General features: G+C 43.5%; 1 protein-coding gene across 1 annotated transcript in view; it reads right to left on the reverse strand.

Moving 5' to 3' along the window:
• SMS (spermine synthase) overlaps positions 1-18,514 on the reverse strand; it is a 417,092-nt gene that overhangs the window by 138,948 nt on the left and 259,630 nt on the right. Inside the window, exons 7-8 of the mRNA XM_053706374.1 lie at positions 14,443-14,529; positions 283-397 (exon numbers count right to left, since the gene is read on the reverse strand). Coding sequence (XP_053562349.1) covers positions 283-397; positions 14,443-14,529 — 202 coding nt within the window. The remainder of the gene's footprint in view (positions 1-282; positions 398-14,442; positions 14,530-18,514) is intronic.

Below are 18,514 nucleotides of genomic sequence, written 5' to 3' on the forward strand. Positions count from 1 at the left end.
GTATTTTTCCTGCACCAAAACCTTCTGGGGAAGCATTGTGAATGTGACTACATACACATGCCATTTCTGCTGTAACAATTGAATTTTCAAAAGCGGATACCGTATTTTAATTATTTCTTGTGTGTATATGCCTATATGTTTACTATTCAGTAGTACTGCACATGTAGTTTGTGTTTACATCAAAACAAGTAGATAGTATATCTAAAATAATGTAAATACACTGTATGAAACAAAATATAAAAAAACAGAAAACATAAACATAAGAATATCTTAATTCTTAACCTTCTTCTGGAGAAGTAGATATTGGGATAGCTGTGAGATCATTAATTACATAATCGAACATCTTCCCTTCTTTGGCATACATCTTCAGTACTGGGACACAATCTTCAACCAAAATCTGGAGAAAAGAAACATAAAAAGCATAAATTATGCTAACCATATAATTTCCTTTCCTTCTGTACAGGGAGAGTCCACAGCTGCATTCCTTACTTGTGGGAAAAACTGAACTGCAAAGACACCCCAGTCAAAGGCCCAAACACCACCCCCACGTCCCTCATCCCCCAGTCATTCTGCAGAGGGAACAAGGAACAGTAGGAGAAATATCAGGGTGAAAAAGGTGCCAAAAGAATAAATTAAAATTTAGGGCCACCCATCGGAGAACACGGGCGGGAGCTGTGGACTCTCCCTGTACAGAAGGAAATGAAATTATCTGGTAAGCATAATTTATGTTTTCCTTCTTAATACAGGGAGAGTCCACAGCTGCATTCCTTACTTGTGGGAAATTATACCCAAGCTCCAGAGGACACTGAATGCTAACGGGAGGATAAAAAAGAGAGGCGGCCCCTAATCTGAGGGCACCACAGCCTGCAAAACCAGCAGAAGCAAAAACATCAAACTTGTAAAATTTGGAAAAAGTATGTAGGCCTCATTTTTGAAGGCCTAAGAGGAAGCCACTGCTCTCGTAGAATGAGCCGTAATCCGCTGTGGAGGCTTAAGACCCGCTGACTCATATGCTAAGTGGATGATACTCAACCAAAAATATAAGAAAGTCGAAGAGGCCCTCTGACCCCTACGCTTCCCAGAATAGATAACAAATAGAGAAGTTTGTCTAAATTCCTTTGTAGCTTGAAGATAAAACTCCAAGGCACATACAGATTATGCAGGAGGATTAGGACATAAGGAAGGAACCACAATTTCGTGATTGATGTTGCGATTTGACACAATCTTAGGAAGAAATCCTAACTTAGTTTGTAGAACAGTCTTATCAGCATCGAACACCAGATAAGGAGGGTCACATTGCAAGGCAGCATTCTCAGAGACTCTGCACGCAGAAGCAATAGCTAGTAGAAAAAGAACCTTCCAACACAACAACTTAATGTCAACCTCATGCATAGGCTCAAACGGAGCCCATTGCAAAACTTTAAGAACAAGATTTAAACTCCAAGGAGGAGCATTAGATATAAACATCGGCCTGATTCTAGTCAGAACCTTAACAAAAGACTGTACATCCGGAAGCTCAGCGAGCCTCTAGTGCAGTAAAACAGACAGGGCCCGAAATCTGTCCCTTTAACGAACTAGCTGAGAAGCCCTTCTCCAGTCCATCCTGGAGAAAAGAAAGAATCCTGGCAACCTTTACTTTGTGCCAGGACAAACCACACTCTTCACACCAGAATAAGTAGATCCTCCACACCTTATGATAGATGCAACAAGTAACCAGCTTACGAGCTTTAATGAGAGTATTAATAACACTCTCAGAAAACCCTCTCTTGGCTAAGACTAAGCGTTCAATCTCCACGCAGTCAGCTTCAGAGAATCTAAAAGTTGATAAAGAAAGGGGCCTTGTTCCAGCAGATCCCTGCGACAAGGAAACTTCCAAGGAGGAGATGATAACATCCCCACTAGATCTGCGAACCATATCCTTTGCAGACACAATGGAGCAATCAGTATAACTGACGCTTGCTACTGTATGATTCAAGCCACAACTTGAGGAAGGATTGGAATGGCTGGAAAAGAGAAATTAGATTGAACCTCCAAGGCACCGCAAATGCATCTATTAGCTCCGCCTGAGGATACCTGGACCTCGACCCATATATGGGTAGCTTGGTATTGAGACGGGACGCCATGAGATCTATCTCCGGCGTTCCCCACCTGTTGCATATCTCTGCAAACACTTCGGGGTGGAGAGACTATTCCCCCGGATAAAAGGATTGTCTGCTGACAAAATCCACTTCCCAGATGTCCACACCCGGAATGTGGATAGCTTTCAGTGAACAGTTGTGGGTCTCCGCCCACTCCAGAATCCGAGATACTTCCCTCATTGCTAGGGAGCCTCTCGTTCCCTCCTGATGGTTGATGTAAGCCATCAAAGTTATACTGTCTGATTGGAATCAGATAAATTGGGACGAACCCAGTAGGGGCCAAGCCTTCAGAGCACTGAATATTGCTGGAAGGTCTAGAATGTTGAACGGCAGGGAGCTCTCCTCCTGAGCCCGCAGGTCCTGCTCCTTCTTGGCGCCCCAAACAGCTCCCCATCCTGGAAGACTTGTGTCCGTAGTCACTGTCACCCAGGATGGTCTTAAAAGGATGTCCCTCGGGAAGGTGATCCGGACAGAGCCACCAAGAGAGATTCTCTCGACCGGTTGTCCAGAGAAATCTGTGAGACAGATCCAAATAATCGCCGTTCCACTGCATCAGCATGCACAGACGCAACGGCCTGAGGTGGAACCTGGCAAAGAAAAGGATGTCCATGATGGACACCATGAGACCAATCACTTCCATACACTGAGTCACAGGTGGCCTTAAGGAGGCCTGGAGGGCAAGACATGTTGAAGCTAGCTTGCAACTTCTCTGGTCTGTTAGAAATATTCTCATGTCTATGGAGTCTATCGTGCCCAGGAATTCCACCCTGGTGCTTTGAATAAGAGAACTCCTTTTTCTATTTATTTTTCCTCCATGGGATTGAAAAAGACAGAGGAGAGATTCCGAATGGACTTCCGCCAGACGAAACGATGGTGCTTGTACCAGAATATCGTCCAAGTAGGGAGCTACTGCTACACCCGGGCTCTCGCGACTGCTAGAAGAGCCCCTAGAACCTTCGTAAAAATTATTGGAGCATTAGCTGGACCAAACGGAAGTGCAATGAACTGAAAGTGCTGGTCCAGGAACGCAAATCTGAGGAACTGGAAGTGTTCCCTGAGGAATCGAAGATGAAGGAATGCCTCCTTCAGATCTATACTGGTCATAAACTGCCCTTCCTGAATTAAGGGAATGATGGATCTTATTGTCTCCATCTTGATGAGGGGACATTTAGAAATTTGTTTAAGCACTTTAGGTCCAGAACTAGACGAAAAGATCCCTCCTTCTTTGGAACCACGAAAATGTTAGAATAGTATCCCAAACCTCTCTCTGAGATAGGCACTGGGACAATGACACCAAAGGAGGACAGATCCCTTACGCACTCCAGAAAGGCTTCCCTCTTTCCTAGTCTTGAAGACAGGTTGAGAGGATGAATCTGCCCCTGAGTGGATGAGATTTGAAACCTATCTTGTAACCCTGAGCTAGAACCTCCAGGACCCAAGGATCCTGCACGTCCCTGAACCAAACCTCTGAAAGAGCGACAGTCTTCCCCCTACTCGATCCAAAATAGGACCGGGGGCTGCCCCTTCATGCAGACTTAGTCTCGGCAGGCTTCTGGCTCTGCTTGGATCTTTTCCAGTAGAAAAAGAAAGGATATTCCAGCCTCCAAAGTTAAAAAAGACCTTTATTGTTTCACATAGGGCCATAAAGATAGAAAATACAACATTTCGGGCCTGCTATAGGCCCTTAGTCATGTACATAGTGTACATGACTAAGGGCCTATAGCATGCCTGAAACATTGTATTTTCTATCTTTATGGACCCTATGTGAAGCAATAAAGGTCTTTTTTAACATTGGAGGCTGGAATACCCTTTCTTTTTCTATTGGATTGCAATTTGGACATGGCAGGTCCTATATTCCGTGCCCAACAGACCAAGAGAAAGGTGTGCTGTTTTCCTAACATTTTTTGAAGTTACCTGAATCTTTTCCAGGACTAAGCCGGCTTCCAAGAACTCTTGGTTTGCTCTGGCTTAGCAGAGGCCTCTGACACTGGGTTTTTATGAGAACTAAAAGAAATAAAAATTCCTTAATTTGTTCTCATTATCTTTTGGTATGAAGGCACCCTTGGCCCCTGAAACCCTGCGGAGATAGTCAAACAAACTCTTTCCCTTAAAGGAGAGGGAAAGAGGCTAGACTTAGAAGTTATATCTGTCAGAGCGCCTTACGGCCTGAACAGAAAACCTGACGTCTTAGTCATAGGCTAATTAATCTGCGTAATAACAGCACAGATAAAATAATTATTAACCCAGAAGGCCGTAATTATTTTCTGAAAAATGTTGAGGGAACTCCACTTCGATCATTTTCGCGAAGCAGACGCACCAAAAGGTAGCCGCTCCAGCAACTGCGGCGACCAGCGCCGCCAGTAACAGCAAATATCCCATAGGTTGAAACATCCTCTTTAACAGAGTTTCCATCCTTATATCCGACGGCTCTATGAACAACAAACTATCCTCATACGGGCTAGTATTACGTGTGGCAAGCGTAAAATATTGCCAACCAAGTAGGGATGGTAAAAAGAAAACCCACCCTCATAGAGAGCCTGGAACTGGGATAGTTAAAGGCAGGCGACGGGAAGGGGAATCTAATCCTGTCCCACTCGCCCTTAATAATGATTGCCATCAAATTTAGGACCCAGAGGTTCGTCTGGCGGCTCGGCCTTTGGAACCTCTAATGTAGTCAAAACCTCCTTTAGTAGAAAACGTAAACGTTTTGTCCTAAATCAAAAAACTGGATCCTCCACAGGCGGAGGATTATAGGCAGCAGACTCCAACCCTGAAAGTTCATACTCTGAAGATTCAGAGAGAACCTCATCCTCGGATAACTGATCAGATAAATCCGACAAATTACATGATGCCACCTGGGCAGGAGTACAAGATTTAACCTTTCTCTTGCGCTTAGCAGTGGAAGGGAAAGCATTTATGGCCGCAGACACCGCCATATGAAACTGCGCAGAAACGTCTGGTGAAAAAAGGCCCCTTCCAGATGGAGAATTAGCAGTGCAATAGGAAGCTGCATGTGTATAAAAAGATGCATGTAGGGTGTGAACCTCAGAGGTGGGCGACTCAGTGGTATCAAACATGTCAACCTTATTTGATATAATCCCCTTATCAAGGCATATGGAACAAAATTGAGAAGGTGGATATTCCAGAGCTCACTCACAATATAAACAGGAATTACTCTGAAATAGAGGAAGAACCCCCTAATGAATCAGAATCCTCCATAGCTAAAGTACGATATGCGGATGACTACATAAAAAACAAACTTATTTTAAATTTAAAAAAAAACTGCACCTTTATACCCCCAATGACTCGGGCACTCACCACCTCCTATGACCTAGACAGAACAGAGATAAAAACTCCTCTCCGGTAGTAACTCGGTCAAGAGAAAGGAAATGGAAGCCTCGACCATTCCAGTCACATGGTGCACAATGCAGGACCTGCTATGAGAAAAAGCGTGCCAAGCTTTTAAGCTGCACAACCTTCAAAGTGAAAGTGAAACCTGTATGTTCCATCTCAGCCTATGAGCCCATAAACATCTTACACATAAAGCAGCATTAAATCAAATAAAGCTATATGATTAAACCCAACTGTTCATAATCCCCCTCAGGAGATATTAACTCTTGATTCCATATAGATAAAAAGAGCCACACTGTGACCCTATCTTCTAGCGTTTGCAATATGCGTAAAAATTAAATGATTTTACCGGAATCTATGCCGTTAAACAGTAACACAGTCCTTCAAGTTTGACAGATTGTAGTAGCGCTTCTGACATGGACTTGAGTGAAGAAAGCAGGCAGCGAAACTCGTCAACGCTGATTGCTTAAGGAGCTGTTAATATGAGTCTGGAAGGTTTCGCAGAAAGACTCTCCCTGCATTTCCAGACTCTAACTTTCGTCAATGCTCTCACTGAGAGGCTGACAAGACTACTTAAAACTCCAGTCCCATCTCGAAGGGCAGATACCCTTCCTAAGGAACTACTCTGAAATCTTCTGACACTTCTCTCTGCCAACCTCCTGTGATGAAAGGCAAAGAATGACTGGGGGATGAGGGAAGTGGGGGAGGTGTTTGAGCCATTGGCTGGGGTGTCTGTGCCTCCTCCTGGTGGCCAGGTTCAGTATTTCCCACAAGTAAGGAATGCAGCTGTGGACTCTCCCTGTATTAAGAAGGAAATGGAGATAACAATTGTTAAAAAATAAATAAATTACCCTGTTTTGAAACACTAGATAAGGGGTATCAAACTCAATGTACCTGAGACCTACTGGCCAAGTGTTCTTCTCCCATAGGGGCCGCTTAGACTGAGTAAGTGCTCTGGACTTGGATCTACTAGGAATTGAAAGTAACATTTACCCAAGTAGTAGCGCATGGGGGAGCTCTAACCCACAATAGGCATACACAGTTGTCTATATTTATCTTGTGAGTGCCAAGTGAAGTGATAATTCTGGAACTGTATAACAACGTTATCCAAGCATTGCATGGTGGGAGTCCACATTGGACACTTGTCTTTATATTTATCTTGTGAATGCCTATATAGAACAACTAGGTACATTTTTTAAACCCCCCCAAAAAAAATCAACAGCCCATATAGATGGTTTATCTATTAAACAAGGGAGGGCCAGATTAAACTATTTTATGGGCCTCAGATGGCCCCAGGGCCTGTACTTTGAGAACAATGCACTATATAATTATCAAAAGGAGCAGGAATACATTTGACACCACAAGACAATTTCTTAAAGTGTTGCCATATAGTGCTCAAGACACATGCCCACCCTGAGCCTACAGAGGTACGCTCTTCAACTAAGGATATCAAAACAACAATGTAATTCAGAGATCAATAAAGGAGTGAGTATATTCCAGCAGCCCCCTTTGATAGCACATAGAAGTGTTAGATTTTATGAATTGATGTATTACATTTCTAATGCGGGCCTAAAATACAATTGCACAAAAAACTTACACTACCAAGAAGAGTAGTCTTACCCATGTATGGGGTGTATAAGTTGTCACTCGATTATAAGGGGTGACACATTCCCACATCCCAGAAGTAGGCGTAAATATAAAATCAAAGATTTTTTTACATTTGAATCATCTTTTGTAATCTATATGATAAAATGTCTATGTGTCTTTGATTACATTGGTTAAGCTACCAGAAAGGTGCGTGATAGGCTTAGCCAACACAGATCAAATATAAGATGTAAGGATGCACAAGCATCTGTATCTAACCATTTTCTGGAGAGGGGTCACCAAATTAGCCAACTATGCTGGTGAATTATTGATAAAATACAGCCACTTAGATGTGGAGGTGGCCATGAAAGGTTGTTGAGAAATGTACTGGATATATGAATTTGACACTATGACATTCAATGGGTTAAATAATTATTTTGATCTATCCATCTTTTCTGAAAAATATTTGTTTTTAAATAATGCTTATTGACCAAATGATGCACAATAAAGCAGTATTATTAGGAGGTAAATAGGTAAGGTATGGAAGTTTCCTTTTCTTTTATGATTGTATTTTAGAATGTAATTAAAATATATTAAAGTTAAGCCACTAGTTAGCACTAAAGGATTACAAATGTGAATAAAGAAAAGTATGTATTCTGACTTTATATGAATGTCAGGTTGAGAATATAAAAAGGAAACAGGATGTATTAACATTTTGAGCATGACTAAGGGCATACAAGCCCAAAACGTTGCTATGTTTTATGAGCCATTGGAATAAAATGTAAGTCTTATAAAAGGTACTGTAAACGTCGTTCATTTGAATTTCTAATGCAAGAAATACAAAAGAAAGATCAAAAAGGGTATAAGGGAAAAATCATAGAAAAGTTTGGTCAAAAAATTTGTTAGCAGCAGATGAAAAAGTAATTAACTAAGAAGGAGAGAAATTCAGACTAGATAGACAGGCATGGTATTAGTCTATATATATTACCAAATGCAGCAACGCAACAATTTTAAGGAACAAAAGTGATATACAGTAGGGGACAATACACTGAATGACTAACAGAAGCAAGACAGCAAGTCCTTCAGGCAAAACATTTTATATCAGCATCTAACTATGACTAGATATCATAATATAAATAAAGCCCCAGAGCACAACAAAAAACAAACAAACAACAAAACATCTTCAATATACACACAAAAAAAAACATTCTGGTTAAAGGTGAATTATTTTTGTACTTTAATAAATGTCTGTATAAAGAATAACAGACAGTGATAATATCTGTCAGAATGTGGGCAGAATTTGGTGTGAACTATAGATCTGTCCTACCATTTCTTGGCATACTAGTTCAGCATTATTTACCAGTTGAGCATCACTTAAATGTCTTAAAGGGATATGAAAACCAAATTTTGTTTCATAATTCAAACAGAGTATACAATTTTAAAAGTTTCCAATTTACTTCTGTTATCAAATGTACTTTGTTCTTATTTTATTCTTTGTTAACAAAGATACTTAGGTAGGGAGCATGCAAGTGTCTAGAGAACTATATGGCAGCAGTTTTGTAAGAATGCTTTTTAACACTAGATGACAGTGTCAGCACAGTTCATAGGTTTGTTAAAGCATTCTTGCAAAAGTGTTGCTATATAGTGCTCCAGTGAATGCACGCTCCTGAGCATAACTTCCTACTTTTCAACAAAGGATACCAAGAGAACAACGTAAAGAAAACGTAAAGAAAAACTTAAATTATGCTTACCCGATAATTTTCTTTTCTTCAGATGGAAAGAGTCCACAGCTGCATTCATTACTTTTGGGAAATAAGAACCTGGCCACCAGGAGGAGGCAAAGACACCCCAGCCAAAGGATTAAATACCCCTCCCACTTCCTTCATCCACCTGTCATTTTGCTGAGGAACAAGGAACAGTAGAAGAAATACCAGGGTGAAAAGGTGCCAGAAGAATAAAACATAAGAGATGCCTCACAGAAAAAATACGGGTGGGGAGCTGTGGACTCTTTCAATGGGAAGAAAATAAAATTATCGGGTAAAGAATAATTTAAGTTTTTCTTCATAAATGGAAAGAGTCCACAGCTGCATTCATTACTTTTGGGAAAATAATACCCAAGCTATAGAGGACACTGAATGCAAAAACGGGAGGGTACAATAGGCGGCGCATTCTGAGGGCACCAGGCCTGAAAAACCACAACCCAACCAAACCCCGCTTCATCAGAGCTGGGGAAAAAAAAATAGAAGGAAAAGGCCCCAAGGACACTGACCCGCAGATGGTTCCGAAAGCCTAACTAGAGACCGCAAAGCAGACTCACTGAGCCAACACTCCTCCAGGAGAACCGTCGCCTAACAGTCGGTCCCCACACAACCCTTACTAGTACGGTACCAAAATCCCCAGAAGGGAGAGGAAAAGGGTGAGCAAAAGGGATACCCAAAAGGTACAGCAAGATCCAATAAGGAAAAAACCCCTTCAAAAGAAGGCCAAGTCTACAGAGACCCAAAAGGATCCCGAGAACAAGGGGAGACGACACCCAACCCACAAGGAGCAACCAGGCATCATCAAGGAAAAGAAACATCTCCCAAACATCGTGCAACAGCACCGAAAAAGACAGATGGAGACAAAGTCCTCAAAACATCAGAACTCAAGAGACTGAGCAAACAGAAATAACAAGTAGCAAACTCAGAGAGAAACATCTGAGTCTAGTAACACGCTGTTATCCATAGGAGACACGTAAAAAACCCTATCCATAAGGAAGAAGCGGCAGCATAAAATAGCAGACTGCTCAACCTCCAAGACATAGATTGCCCAACCTCCAAGACAGAGGACACTCTCCAGGCAATCCAGGCCGCCAAGCCTACTCACAGATTTTAAAGGGGGAGAAGCACAGAGCTTCTAAAAAAAAAAAAAAGGTCCACTGTCACACCCAAGACCTGAGGATGAACAACAGATCTCAGATCCTACACCTAGCCGGACCAGCCCAAGCAACGGCAGATCTGAAAGCAAGGGAACCGAAAGGAACCCCAAGACCAGCCCCCAAAAGGGCAGAAGAATGGACCACTTCAACCTAAAGACAATCGAGCAGACGTTAGACCTAAGGAGATTTAGCAAGCCACCGACTAAGTTTCAATGTTGAGCCAGCAGCTCTCCAGATGGACAGGAATGGCTCAAAGAGCAGACCAATCTCAGAACCAGATAAACATCTGTTCCACCCTCCCGAACATGGGAGGGGCCCCTAAAAAGGGAACCACACCTCCGTAAGGAGGACAATGAGCCCCCTGAAGAGGAGAACGTCGAGAAACACCTGCCCATAAGACAGGAAGTCGTATGGAGAAACGAGAGGACACACGGCCACGTCACTGACAAACACGGAAGAACCCCTTAAAACACCATCGTGTTAGCACACATACCAGACGCAAAAGTGACAGCAGAGCAACTGCAAACCTTCCATTTGCTAGGCAGGAAAGACTACCATCAGGTCACGTCAGTTGGCTGTCCCAAGGAAACCGTATAGTTTGGCACAAGACAACCCCCAAGGAGTCCCGGCTCTCAGTAAATCTGGCCAATTTGTAGAACAAAACAGCCAGAACAAGGGCTAAGCCCAATTCCCCTGGAAACTGGAACCCCTGGCCAGTCCTAGGATCATAAGGTCCGGTAACCTCCCACAGCGGGATTCACAAAGAGAAAATGCTGAGTAAAACCCTTGACAACCGGAGGATCAGGACAAGAAGCCCGGGCCCCACAAATGTTTAGATTAAACAATCTTCCAGAAACATAAATCCCTCGTCTGATATAAAAAAACAGACCTCCCAGGTAAAAAAAATCCAGAATAACCTAGATAACAAGAGCAAGAAGCCCTTGCAAGTCCCGACCCAAAGGGAAGAGACCACCCCCTGCAGGAGCCCAACACTCCAAAGAGTCATGGCTATAAAAGGATTACTTGAAAGTGCGACTAATCCCCCTTAAGGGACACAGGGCACTGCTCATTTTATCAACCTCGAAAGGAGGAAAGGCTGAGTAGACCTCGCCGGTGATCGAACTAGCAACCCTCAGTTTGCTACAATACGGTGTAGCCACAGAGCATTAGTATGCTGAGCTAGCTGACCAGCTAGCCACAAGCTCCAGGCACAAGGGGAACAGTGAGGACAAGTCACCCGAACAGAGCAACATCAAGCCTCCACATCATCTCAGATTCGAAGTCAGAGGAACAGTAAAACATGGGTTTGGATGCCACCTGGATGGCAATACCTGAACCATATGAGTGGAAAACCACTAGGACCTCTTCTATCCCAAGAAAGAGATGCAGAGCATTCCCAACACTGGGAAAGTACCCCTAACCGGAGCCCAAAAGGACCTCACTGTCTAATGTCCGAAAAAGGAACACCCAACTCCCAAAGGGAATCCAAGTCCCCCGAAGGCGACCCATCCACAAATAGAAACTGACAATCCAAGAGGTCTCAATGAAGAAGAGAACCACTAAAGGAACAAGTCTAAAAAGGACAATTTCCTGAAGAAAACTGCCCTGACCGGCGGAAAGAGGCGCTAAATTCTCTAAATTTTCCCACCATGTGGGAAGGAATACTCTAGGTTCCGAGGGTATCGAAAACAACAGAGAGGACGCAGCAAAATTCACTGACCCAGTCACCAGAGAGACGGCTATTTAGGACTGAAACAATCCCGAGAGCCGCATGGACCCGCAAGTCCTCTTGAGAATGCTTTGAAACTATTAAATCAAATAACAAATAATGTTAAGAGCACTCGGCACCCCAACCTGACCAGCAAGATATAATAAGCACCACGTGTCTGAAGAAGCGAGACAGAAGATCTGAACCCAATCATAACCAGCCTGCAACCTGGGTCATAACTGCCAAGCTGGCTAAATCCGCCCTCAGAGAGGGAGGATAGAAAACAGACAAACATGGTACTAACGTGTCCCGAACAACTTCCGTAGAAGCAAACAGCGAGTATCGATTCCAGAGATTTTTAAGTTCCAGTAGGAAACATTGTATGAAAAATAAAATTCATCCTAACTGGATAAAATAAAATAAACATGCAACCCGAGGGTTAAGGCCCTAGAAGAACAGAAAGATCCGCAGGACCAGCCTAACGGAAACCCTGTTCTTCAAACAAAACTGGGAAGGATCTCGATAACAAGACTTAAAGGAGATTACTACATCCCCCCATGTCTAACGAGGTGAGCCATTCGAAGAAGGAGACTGATGAGTCCCATACCCGAGAAGGAAAGGGTCCCCAAACAGCTCAAAAACGTGTCTAAGTAAAACACAAAGGCGAGCCCGTCTGTAATGAAAGGCAAAACACCTGCAGTTACACCTGCAGGGAACTGCATATACCCTCCAGTGGCCGAGAGACATGGGGCAATCGGGCACAAGCACAATCGCAAATAAACATGTGGACTTTGTAGTTGCGCAAGCGCCAAAAGTATGTAAAAGCAAAAATGTGTCACAACCTCCGGGAGAACAAATCCAGCCTCCGAGGAGGGAAACATACAACCTGGGTTATCCGCATGTGTAGTAGTAGGAAGCGGTAGGGAACTCGCCTCCCGGAGGACAGGGCCCCCCGAGGAAGATGGCTCAGCAGTCCCTTGAATCCCCGAGCCCGAGGAACAAGGCGCTCTAGGATGGCCTAAAGAACATAACTAAATGACCTGAGTCAATGGGGCCAATTAGCATTCTTCACAGGATGAAGAATCTGAATCAGAAAGTTGAACAAGCTCAACATCAGTATCCTCCATAACTGGATAAATGATACCAAAAAAAGGACTATGTATAAAATTATTTAAACAGCACCTGATTTTGCTACCCACAATGGCTGGGGCACTCACCACCTCCTATGAACCAGATACCAGCGGACTAGAACTCTCCATTGACACACAGTCAGGAATGCGGAAATGGGAGACCAGAACGTAAACACGCCCGGTCAGAAGGTGAACCGTACAGTCCAAAAAAAAGCGACCGACCGTAAGGTCGCGTCACTTCAACAGGCCGTTATGTTCCAAGGCCACAAGCCCAGTTAACACTAGACATAAGAAACATGATTAAAAAAAGCCCTGTTCAATAATCCTCCTCAGGAGATATTAACCCTTGATTCCAAGATACTAAAGGAGTCCCACTGAGACCCTGTATTTTTCATGTGAGTTTGCATGAACAATGAGTTATAGTACATTCATGAAGAAGTAAAATGAAACTATCTTACCGGAATCTTTTGCCATGGAACAGGAACACAGCCCTTCAAGTGTGACGGATAGTAGCCTCACCTCCGCCATGGACTTGAGAGAAAAAAGCAGGCAGCAAAGTTCGACAACGCTGATTGCTGGTGGAGGTGTTAAAATGAGTCGGGATGGTTTCGCAAAAAGACTCTTCCTGCATCTCCGGACTCTAACTTTCATCTAAGCCCTCACTGAGAGACTGACAGGATTATTTAAAACTCCCATCCTATGTCGAAGAGTACTACCCTCCATAAGAGACGAAAACGAAACTTCTGACACTTCTATGCCAACCTCCTGGGACGAAAGGCAAAGAATGACTGGGGGATGAGGGAAGTGGGAGGAGTATTTAAGCCTTTGGCTGGGGTGTCTTTGCCTCCTCCTGGTGGCCAGGTTCTTATTTCCAAAAAGTAATGAATGCAGCTGTGGACTCTTTCCATTTATGAAGAAAATAAACATTTTTTTTCGAGATTTGTCTGAATCAGGGGGAAAAAATGGAGTTTAATGTTTTTTTAAGCACTGTTGCAGACCATATTCATCATTTTATGGCTGTAGTCTATCTATTTTCATTTGTTTCCAGCAAGATAATGTGCCATTTTACAAAGCATTATCATCAAGTTGGTTCCATGAATATCACAACAAATTCACTTAAGCCCAATACCTGCACAGTCCCTAGAGCTCAATTCAATGGAATATCTTGACAAAGAGGTGGTATTGGAAGTTCACAGTGTAACTATGAGGCCAATCTGCAGAACTGCATTTTGCTATTGAGTCAGCATGGGCAAAAATCCCAATGTAATGATTTCAGCACCACACTGAATCTGTGCTACAAATAATTAATGTTGTTATGAAGGCAAAATAGGATCTTCTTGGGTAAAAATGAAGTGGCCATTTTGCGAATGCCCCATACTAATCAAACAAAATGTCATCCTGAACATAAGATTTCAGACCCAACTGTAATGCACATTTTCCAAAAGGAATAAAAAGAATCTCAACACTAAATTATGACTAAAGCAGAAGACTGTTACTCCATCTCCCATTCATTTCTAAGGCATTAAATAATACTTTTTAAAACTGGATTTCCTAGTTTTGCTAACCATGTTAATTTAATAAGTTCAGTAAACTATAAAAGAAACACTGACATACCTGGTAGCAGTCACCTTGCAGATTGTCTAATACATTGCCACATGTTTTTCTCATATATTTTCTACATCCATCGATCACCAGTTGGTCTATGTTTCATAAATGTTAAGGAGTTCATCATCTTTACTTTTTATACAATTCTCACAGTTAATTGTTACCTTACATTCCAATGAATAATTAGAATTGTTTATTTGGTTGGTTGCTAAGGTGTTTCCCAATGTCTCATTGGAAAATATTACTTTTCAGTCCTGTATAGAGGTATCGGGCACCTGAATAAGGCTTATCAGACCCCAGAATTTATTCAAATAAAATGGTTAAAAACTTGAATATGCCTGGTAGTAAATAGGGGCTGAGCCATTTTACATCATTTAACAAACTGATTTAATGACAATGTGTAGAACAAATATTGAACAGAATAATATAAGCTGATTTTAGCTTAAAGCGATATGAAACCCACATCTTTTCTTTATGATTCAGATAGAGCATGCAGTTTTAAACAACTTTCTAATTTACTTCTAATATCACATTTTCTTGGTATATTTTGTTGAAAAGCAGGGAAGTAAGCTCAGGAGAGTGCATGTGTCCAGACCATTTATAGCAGCGGTTTTGCAAGAATGTTATTTATCCATTTGCATGAGCACTAGATGGCAGAACCATTTGCATGAGCACTAGATGGCAGCACCATTTGCATGAGCACTAGATGGCAGCACCATTTGCATGAGCACTAGATGGCAGAACCATTTGCATGAGCACTAGATGGCAGCTCCATTTGCATGAGCACTAGATGGCAGCACCATTTGCATGAGCACTAGATGGCAGCACCATTTGCATGAGTACTAGATGGCAGCACCATTTGGATGAGCACTAGATGGCAGCTCCATTTGCATGAGCACTAGATGGCAGCACCATTTGCATGAGCACTAGATGGCAGCACCATTTGCATGAGCACTAGATGGCAGCACCATTTGCATGAGCACTAGATGGCAGCTCCATTTGCATGAGCACTAGATGGCAGCACCATTTGCATGAGCACTAGATGGCAGCATCATTTGCATGAGCACTAGATGGCAGCACCATTTGCATGAGCACTAGATGGCAGCTCCATTTGCATGAGCACTAGATGGCAGCACCATTTGCATGAGCACTAGATGGCAGCACCATTTGCATGAGCACTAGATGGCAGCACCATTTGCATGAGCACTAGATGGCAGCACCATTTGCATGAGCACTAGATGGCAGCACCATTTGCATGAGCACTAGATGGCAGCTCCATTTGGATGAGCACTAGATGGCAGCACCATTTGCATGAGCACTAGATGGCAGCACCATTTGCATGAGCACTAGATGGCAGCACCATTTGCATGAGTACTAGATGGCAGCTCCATTTGCATGAGCACTAGATGGCAGCACCATTTGCATGAGCACTAGATGGCAGCACCATATGCATGAGCACTAGATGGCAGCACCATTTGCATGAGCACTAGATGGCAGCACCATTTGCATGAGCACTAGATGGCAGCACCATTTGCATGAGCACTAGATGGCAGCATCATTTGCATGAACACTAGATGGGCAGCACCATTTGCATGAGCACTAGATTGCAGCTCCATTTGCATGAGCACTAGATGGCAGCACCATTTGCATGAGCACTAGATGGCAGCACCATTTGCATGAGCACTAGATGGCAGCACCATTTGCATGAGCACTAGATGGCAGCACCATTTGCATGAGCACTAGATGGCAGCACCATTTGCATGAGCACTAGATGGCAGCACCATTTGCATGAGCACTAGATGGCAGCACCATTTGCATGAGCACTAGATGGCAGCTCCATTTGCATGAGCACTAGATGGCAGCTCCATTTGCATGAGCACTAGATGGCAGCTCCATTTGCATGAGCACTAGATGGCAGCTCCATTTGCATGAGCACTAGATGGCAGCACCATTTGCATGAGCACTCGATGGCAGCATCATTTGCATGAGCACTAGATGGCAGCATCATTTGCATGAGCACTAGATGGCAGCTCCATTTGCATGAGCACTAGATGGCAGCACCATTTGCATGAGCACTAGATGGCAGCTCCATTTGCATGAGCACTAGATGGCAGCACCATTTGCATGAGCACTAGATGGCAGCACCATTTGCATGAGCACTAGATGGCAGCTCCATTTGCATGAGCACTAGATGGCAGCACCATTTGCATGAGCACTAGATTGCAGCTCCATTTGCATGAGCACTAGATGGCAGCACCATTTGCATGAGCACTAGATGGCAGCACCATTTGCATGAACACTAGATGGCAGCACCATTTGCATGAGCACTAGATGGCAGCACCATTTGCATGAACACTAGATGGCAGCACCATTTGCATGAGCACTAGATGGCAGCTCCATTTGCATGAGCACTAGATGGCAGCACCATTTGCATGAGCACTAGATGGCAGCACCATTTGCATGAGCACTAGATGGCAGCACCATTTGCATGAGCACTAGATGGCAGCACCATTTGCATGAGCACTAGATGGCAGCACCATTTGCATGAGCACTAGATGGCAGCACCATTTGCATGAGCACTAGATGGCAGCACCATTTGCATGAGCACTAGATGGCAGCACCATTTGCATGAACACTAGATGGCAGCACCATTTGCATGAACACTAGATGGCAGCACCATATGCATGAGCACTAGATGGCAGCATCATTTGCATGAGTACTAGATGGCAGCTCCATTTGCATGAGCACTAGATGGCAGCACCATTTGCATGAGCACTAGATGGCAGCACCATTTGCATGAGTACTAGATGGCAGCTCCATTTGCATGAGCACTAGATGGCAGCACCATTTGCATGAGCACTAGATGGCAGCACCATTTGCATGAGCACTAGATGGCAGCTCCATTTGCATGAGCACTAGATGGCAGCACCATTTGCATGAGCACTAGATTGCAGCTCCATTTGCATGAGCACTAGATGGCAGCACCATTTGCATGAGCACTAGATGGCAGCACCATTTGCATGAACACTAGATGGCAGCACCATTTGCATGAGCACTAGATGGCAGCTCCATTTGCATGAGCACTAGATGGCAGCACCATTTGCATGAGCACTAGATGGCAGCACCATTTGCATGAGCACTAGATGGCAGCACCATTTGCATGAGCACTAGATGGCAGCACCATTTGCATGAGCACTAGATGGCATCACCATTTGCATGAGCACTAGATGGCAGCACCATTTGCATGAGCACTAGATGGCAGCTCCATTTGCATGAGCACTAGATGGCAGCTCCATTTGCATGAGCACTAGATGGCAGCACCATTTGCATGAGCACTAGATGGCAGAACCATTTGCATGAGCACTAGATGGCAGCATCATTTGCATGAGCACTAGATGGCAGCATCATTTGCATGAGTACTAGATGGCAGCTCCATTTGCATGAGCACTAGATGGCAGCTCCATTTGCATGAGCACTAGATGGCAGCACCATTTGCATGAGTACTAGATGGCAGCTCCATTTGCATGAGCACTAGATGGCAGCACCATTTGCATGAGCACTAGATGGCAGCATCATTTGCATGAGCACTAGATGGCAGCACCATTTGGATGAGCACTAGATGGCAGCACCATTTGGATGAGCACTAGATGGCAGCTCCATTTGCATGAGCACTAGATGGCAGCACCATTTGCATGAGCACTAGATGGCAGCACCATTTGCATGAGTACTAGATGGCAGCACCATTTGCATGAAAACTAGATGGCAGCATCATTTGCATGAGCACTAGATGGCAGCATCATTTGCATGAGCACTAGATGGCAGCACCATTTGCATGAGCACTAGATGGCAGCATCATTTGCATGAGCACTAGATGGCAGCACCATTTCCTGGCATGTAGCACTCCAGAAACCTACCCAGGAATCTCTCCAATGAAGAATACCATTGGAATGAAGGAAATTTGACAATAGAAGTAAAAAGGAGACTTTTTTTTAAAATGATTTGCTGTCTGAATTACAAAAGAACCTTTTTGGATTTCATATCACTTTAAGGCCAGGTTACATTTACATAAAGATTGCTGCTT

The sequence above is a fragment of the Bombina bombina genome, chromosome 3 (assembly GCF_027579735.1).
Source record: "Bombina bombina isolate aBomBom1 chromosome 3, aBomBom1.pri, whole genome shotgun sequence".
Taxonomy (NCBI): Eukaryota; Metazoa; Chordata; class Amphibia; order Anura; family Bombinatoridae; genus Bombina; species Bombina bombina.